At 41.0% G+C, this 7,443-nt stretch overlaps 1 protein-coding gene across 1 annotated transcript in view; it reads left to right on the forward strand.

The window, feature by feature from the left end:
- The window catches only part of LOC101862083 (rho GTPase-activating protein 18), a gene marked incomplete in the record, with an annotated part of 36,002 nt that overhangs the window by 20,901 nt on the left and 7,658 nt on the right, over positions 1-7,443 (forward strand). The window contains 5 exon segments of the mRNA XM_013090011.2: positions 1,190-1,352; positions 1,676-1,767; positions 2,520-2,597; positions 3,360-3,519; positions 5,223-5,305. Coding sequence (XP_012945465.1) covers positions 1,190-1,352; positions 1,676-1,767; positions 2,520-2,597; positions 3,360-3,519; positions 5,223-5,305 — 576 coding nt within the window.

The raw sequence follows: 7,443 nt of genomic DNA on the forward strand, positions 1-7,443 counted from the left end.
GGGGGGGGAGACTGACTGGGTCAGGCGTCATGTTTAGTTTAGTTTTATTAAGAGTTTTATGGCACTTGCAAAACAATACGGTCATATAAGTGCTGAAGATTAGACGTGTTACAAGAGAGTAACAAACTCAAAAAAAAAGGAGGATGAGAGATAAGGATGATTGACGTTTGATAGGAAAGAAAAAGCAAACCACACCAGAGCACCTGCCAACCACCCACGGGGTCATGTTTACGTGTTGTGACGGACCAGGATGGTGTCGGGTCGGTGCACCAGCGTCATGTCTGTGTGGTGGAGTGGTTACAGTGTTTGCCGTACAGGCCTAGGGATGGGAGGTTCAGTCCCACAAAGGGAAGTGGGTGGTTGGCGGGTGCTCTGGTGTGGTTTACTTCTTCTGATAGGCCATCAAACATCTATCGTCCTTATCTACCCTTCTTCTTTTAAATGTTTTGTTACTCTCTTGTAACTAACACCTCTAATCTTCTTGCACTCATATGACCGTATGCAGTTGCGAGCGCCGTAAAACCTCTACTAAAATTAACCACTTAGGGAAAATGTATTGTTGAGTGTCTTTGTCTCTCTTCTGGGTTGGCCGGCGCCTGTGGCGTGGTGCTTAGGGCACTTCGCTGTCTCTGTCAGGAGATTTGAGTTCGATTCCTGAGTGGGGGGGATGTTTGTGGAGATTCTCTGTCTTTTTTTCATTGGAATGTTGTATCATTTGAATACCAAGGCCCCCAGATCTGGAATACTTTACCAAGTACTTTAAGACAGATCAAATCTTTTGATTCTTTCAAATGTCAGCTGAAGTCGTTTCTGTTTTTAAATTAATCTTTTGAATATTTGGAGTGATTTTCTTTTAGTCAGAACACAGCGTTTTAGGTTACTGTTGTATGTTGTACTGTATTGTAAAGCGCTCAGAGCCTGTGTACTTTAATAAACGGGGTTGAGCGCTATATAAATGTCATTTATTATTATTATCCCTTTTAACCCTGGTTAGCCGTGGCAGGCAGGCTCAGAAGCCCAGCTTCTAAACAATTTTAATTTTGTGTCGATGAGGGCATTAAAACGCCTACATTTTATTTATTCTCGTTATTTTGAGTAACTCTGTCATTTCCTTGCAGGCATTTAAAAATAACCTCATACTGTTGGTAGGGGCGTTTAACCCACACACTTACTTTTCCCTCACTTGCAGGCATTTGAGCCCAAACCCGACCCCCTGGGTGTGACCCTAATTGGGGACCTGGCGGAGTGCGACATGGACAAGATCAAGTCCCTGGCACACATCGAGCTGACCGCACTGTTTGACCACTACAGCATCGTCTACTCGCGACCCAAGAGGAAGAAGAAGATGAAGGGTCAGTACCGCGGTCCCATGATGTAGTGACGCATCTGAGAACTTCGAGTTTTTTTTCGGTTTTGTTTTTTCGTTACACTTCCTCTTCTGAGATCAGGTCTGGACCAGACATTGCTGATCATGGTACTTCCTGTTGTTTGTCTTATTGATCATGTCAAATTTTGTCTTTCGTCTTACTTGTTTTGTGTGATGAAAACACACACACACACACACACACACACACACACACACACACACACACACACACACACACACACACACACACACACACACACACTATTGTAGGATACATATAATATATAATATATCTCTGTACATTCTCAGACCAAGGGATCTTCGGAGTTCCCCTAGACTTGCTAGTAGAGCGGGACCAGAAGAGATCTCCAGGCACGGACATTCCTCTGGTGTTTCAGGCTGTGAGTTCTCTATGCTTTGCTCTCTCAGGGATGAAGTTCTGGATAAATCTGGGTGGGTGGTTGGCGGGTGCTCTGTTCTTCTTTTTTATGTTTGTTACTCTCTTGTAACATCTCCATTCTTCAGGCTCTCATATGACCTTATGCAGTTGCGAGTGCCGTAAAAACTTTACTAAAACAAAGAAGGATAAAATCTGGAAATTTGAATTCCTGATATTTTTACTTAGTGGGTAACTGGTGGGAGCTCTGGTGTGCTTTGGATCCTCCACAAGCAAATTCATATGACTCGAGGAAAGCAATTGATTTGCGCGAAGAGAATATGTAGCGGTTTGTACAAAATGGTATACTGCTTTTGCTGCACTTAAAAAAAAAAAATTAAAAAAAAAACCAGTGTTTTTTTTGGTGCAGTTCTATAAAGAAAAAAACCCCATGTTTTGAGAAGAAAAAAAAAGTTGACTCTCGAATGTGCCTCATCATGAAAGTCTAACTAGACTGAGTGGGTGGTTGGCGGGTGCTATGGTATGGTTTACTCCTTCTTTCCTATCAAACATCTATCGTCCTGATCTCCCCTCCCTCTTTTTTTGTGTTTGTTACTCTCTTGTAACACCTCTAATCTTTGGCTCTTATATGGCCTTATTGTGTTGCAAGTGCTGTAAAACTCTTACTAAGATTTATTTTAAAAAAAAAAAAAGATAAAATAACCAAACTGAACGGAACTGAAACTTCCAACAATACAAATGTTTTTTCTTTTCCAGATGGTGAACTTCCTGGAGAAGGAAGGTTTGACGACCGAGGGCATCCTGCGTGTGTCCGGGGCTGACACAAGGGCTAAGGTGAGGCAGGGAGCTCGTGGTCAGCTCACACACTGACCCAGGAGAATTGGTCTCTTATATATTAAGGACAAGCGGGCTAACCCAAATTTTGGGGGTTTCCAGAAATCTTGACCCACACCAAAAGTGAGCATTGCCCTACCTATAGGAGAAGTTTTGTTTCATTGGTGTGTATATTTGTTTGGTTATTGCTCTTGATCGATAACAACAATAACAACAACGTTTGGTTATAGAGAAAGATCTCCTTGTCTTTTAAAGAATCTCAAAACAGCATTTTTCGGGATAGCCCACTTGTCCTTAAAAGCGACCAAATGTCAGACGTTTTTTTTTCCAAACTGATGTTTGTCTCTTACTTTTGTCTACTAAAGCTGACGGTTTTTTTTAACACTTTCATTTTTGTCAAGCTTACTTTCTTTTAATGCGAGCTGAATTTTAAAAAAACTTTTTTTTTACATATTTTGTGGGTGGTTGGCGGGTGCTCTGGTGTGGTTTGCTTCTTCTCTTTCCTATCAAACGTCTATCATCTTTATCTCCCCTCCTTCTTTTTTATGTTTGTTACTCTCTTGTAACACCTCTAATCTTTGGCACTTATACGACCTTATTGTGTTGCAAGTGCCATAAAACCCTTACTAAAACTAAACTGTCTGTTTGTCTATTTATCATTCTGATTGTCTATCTGTCTGATTATCTGTCTGTCTGTCCGTTTATCTGTCTGATTGTCTGTCTGTCTGTCTGATTGTCTGTCTGTCTGTGTGTCTGTCCCAGCAACTGCGCCAGGACCTAGAGGAGAAGTTCTACCAGGGCCTGTTTGCCTGGGGGGATGCGGGCCCTCATGATGTGGCAGTGGTGTTCAAACAGTTCCTGCGGGAACTTCCTGTCCCGCTGCTCTCCTACGACTACCTGGACGCCTTCCCACAAGTCAGCAGTAAGTGTGTGTCCCTGACGTTTTAGTTTTAGTGGAGGTTTTACGGCGCAAGCAACTGCATAAGGTCGTATGAGCGCCAGAAGATTAGAGGTGTTACAAGAGAGTAACAAACATAAAAAAGAAGAAGGGGAGATCCTTCTTTTTTGTGTCTGTTACTCTCTTGTAACACCTCTAATCTTCAGCACTTGTATGAACCAATTGTGTTGCAAGTGCCGTAAAACTTTTACTAATTCTAAAATCTATTGTTTTGACCATTATTTTAGGGAGTCTGCTTTTTTTTTTTTGAGATGATGATTTTGCGGATGAATCTGGAAATCTGGTGTTCTGAAATTATCTGGATTTTGCCCTACTTCTGGATGTTTGCTTTTGCAAAGAGATAAAAAATAGCCTTGAAACAGATGTTTCAGACAATATGAGTTAAAGTATTACTTATTTTCAAATTATCTAACCTCAATAATGTTTGCTTATTTGTTGAAAATTGAGATAGCTGTACAAAACTAAAGTAAGAAGATTTGGCATTATTTGTTAAACTGAATCCTTAAGAAAATCTTGGAATCTCAGTTTCTGCCTCCGTTTATCTTCATTCCCCCCCTCCCCTTCCCTCTTTTATGTCATTTCTGCCCCCTTTTGTCCTTCAGTCGTCTCATTCATTGTTTAACATTTACCTTATTTTCAGCCCATTTTGTCCTTCATCTAATTCAAGGGGCCCCTAATTCAATATCAGTTTTGCTTCCTTTTGCCCCTCATTAGGTGGTTGGCGGGTGCTCTGGTGTGGTTTGCTTCTTCTTTCCTATTAAACATCTATTGTCTTTATCTCCCCTCCTTCTTTTTTGTGTTTGTTACTCTCTTGTAACACCTCTAATCTCCGTCACTTATATGAACTTATTGTGTTGCAAGTGCCGTAAAACTCTTACTAAAACAAGAAAAAAACCCTCATTAAAGTTTGTGTAATTCACCTCCCCCAATATTTGTCTTATTTTTGTCCACTTTTGTTCCTCATTTGTCCGGCTTGGCTAATTCATGTCACGCTCATAACTGTGCCTGATCTACAACAGGGAACTGCTGCTTTTTCTTTCTTAATCCTTACTATTGTCATTTTCCTCTACTTCTTTTGTATGTTTGTCTCTCTCTTGTGACCTGCTATTTCCGGAATGCCTTGATAGTCGAAGCAGACTTTGTGCTTTTGAAGCTAGAGAGGTGAGCAGAATAAGTCTGATTCCCTGTAAGGACTTCTCTGTTGACACCCACCCCTTGGCGCTCATATGACCTTATGCAGTTGCGAGTGCCGTAAAACCCTCTACTATAATAAAACAATTTATCTCCCCTCCTTCTTTTTTGTGTATGTTACTCTAATCTTGGTCACTTAAATGACCTTATTTTGTTGCAAGTGCCGTAAAACACTTATTAAAACACAAAAAACCCCCCCCCCCTAATTCACCACCACCACCCACCCACCCCAATATTTTTTTTTTGATTGAAAGAATAGTGCTGTGAAAAAGTGTGCACATGATGAATTTGTGTGGTGTTAGTATGAATGCGTTTTTAATCTCCTGTGTACGCCTTGGGCCCATGTTGTGGGGAAAGGCGGGATACAAATGCTCTTATTATTATTATTATTATTATTATTATTATTATTATTATTATTATTATTTGTCTTATTTTTGTCCTCTTTTTCCCCTCATTTGTCCCGCTTGTGTTGCCAGGTATCCCAAAGACCCTGGAGCAGCTGAAGGCTCTCAACTTGTTGATCCTTCTCTTGACAGATGAGCACAGGAACACACTCAAGGTATGCTACACGGCGTGTTTCACATACTACATGCGCTGCTTTGGCGGACCGGTGGGCGTTTGGTGGGTGTGGGCACGTTTTTGTCTGTCTATCTACAGGGATGCAACTTTTTCGTTTTCTTCCGGTATTTTCAGTATTTTGATCCTGATCCGCTATTCAGTTATTGAGATCGAGATAGAATCTATCGTTGGAAAAAAACAACAAAAAACCCCCCACACACACAACAACTTGCGCCAAATGTTCAAATAACGGAAAAACGAAGACTTCGCCATAAGTTCAAATGACGGGGAGAAAAAAACCCTGGAAGATTTGCGTTAATCTCAGCAAGTCATTTCTCTCTATGTACACCCTTTGGGTTTCAAATTGATATTCATATGTTAGCGGGACGGTGGCGCGTGGATTTTCAGCTATTTTCAAAAAAGTTGAATGGCATCCCTGTATCTAGTCTTTTCCTTCTACTTTCTTTTCAGTGTTTTTGTCCTAGCCACAGTGGCGTAGTGGGTGGTTGGCGGGTGCTCTGGTGTGGTTTGCTCCTTCTTTCCTGTCATACATCTATCGTCTTTATCTCCCCTCCTTCTATTTTTTGTTTGTTACTCTCTTGTAACATCTCTAATCTTCGGCACTTATATGGCCTTATTGTGTTGCAAGTGCCGTAAAACTCTTACTAAAACTAATACTAAAACAGTGGCGTGATATTTAGTAGTGGAATTTTTATACATGACGTATTTAGTTACGAACTTCGTGGGTGGCTGGCAGGCGCTCCAGAGTGGCTTGTTCCACCTTTCCTGTCAAACTTTGTCATCCTCTTCTCTCCTCCTTCTTTTCTTTATATAACTTAATCTCTAATAACACCTCTTATTTTCAACACCTATATGAACTAATTGCGTTGCGAGTGCTGTAAAACTTTTCCTAAAACCCGACAGTCCATTTTATAGTCTTTATCGGAGTCACAGTATAACACGGGTAGTTCGAATTCGTCATGACCGGCCTCGGTAGCTGGAGGGATCCGTAGTTCGAGGGATATCTTACAAAGATAAAGAAGAAAAGAAAAAACAACAAAGGGGGACCGCAAGCACAGTTCGACGGATGCGTGATTGCGAGTGTTCTGTGTTTGACCTATCCGTGTTATACTGTCACGACGGGTTGAATCTGGCGCTCGTCAATTTTTGGGCAAGTGGAGTTATTGGTGTCATCCGAAAGCTTCTATATTTGCCTTGCTTTCACTGAAAAAATACCCATCCATCTTATCTTATATAGCAGTCGAGATATTTGCGATTGAAGGAGGTGTGTGTCAGCTGGTTTCCGTGGTAAAATTAACGAAAAAATGGCCACCAAAGTTTGAAAATTTCAATAGCTTGAGAGTCCTTGAAAACAATGAAATGACATATTTTGTGCCTTTAACCAACATTTTAAAGTAAAATTCACACGAAAATGTGTGTTTTTATATGGACACGAAAGGTGGTGAGGCAAAAAACAACAATTGGCAAACTGGTGGAAAAATGCTTGTTTCTCTGATTTCATTATTTTGACGAGCGCCTGATTTCACCACGATGCCTCACATTTTGATTTATGCGTGGATTCGGGAACTTGTGAGAGAGGAAAAGTGAAGACCGCAACCTACAAGGAAATGAGCGAGACAGAGTTCTACTGTTTGCTCAAAGTCTTCTTGTCTTTGCATAATCGCTTCAAAGAACAGGTGGTAGGATTTTTAAAATTAATCCTCAGGTAGGATTTTTGAAAGTAGTAGGGTATCATTGGACACCCTGGTTGCAAGAGCCGTAAAACTCTTACTAGAACTCAACCATTCGTGGGTGGTTGGCGGGTGCTCTGGTGTGGTTTGCTCCTTCTTTCCTATTAAACATCTATCATCCTTATCTTCCCTGCTTCTTTTTTATGTTTATTACTCTCTTGTAACACCTCTAATCTTCGGCATTTATATGACCTTATTGTGTTGCAAGCGCTGCAAAACTTCTACTAAAACAAAAAAAACCCCAAAAACAAAACTCACCAATTCATTTTATCATAGGTAGTTTGTTCGTTTGTGTATATTTCGTAAACCGTCTTCTCCCCCCACTCCCCCCCTCTCCCACCTCCCTTCACCCTCCCTCCCTCCTTCCCCTCCCCTCCCATTTTGTTCA

This window comes from Aplysia californica, unplaced genomic scaffold (genome assembly GCF_000002075.1).
Source record: "Aplysia californica isolate F4 #8 unplaced genomic scaffold, AplCal3.0 scaffold01106, whole genome shotgun sequence".
Taxonomy (NCBI): Eukaryota; Metazoa; Mollusca; class Gastropoda; order Aplysiida; family Aplysiidae; genus Aplysia; species Aplysia californica.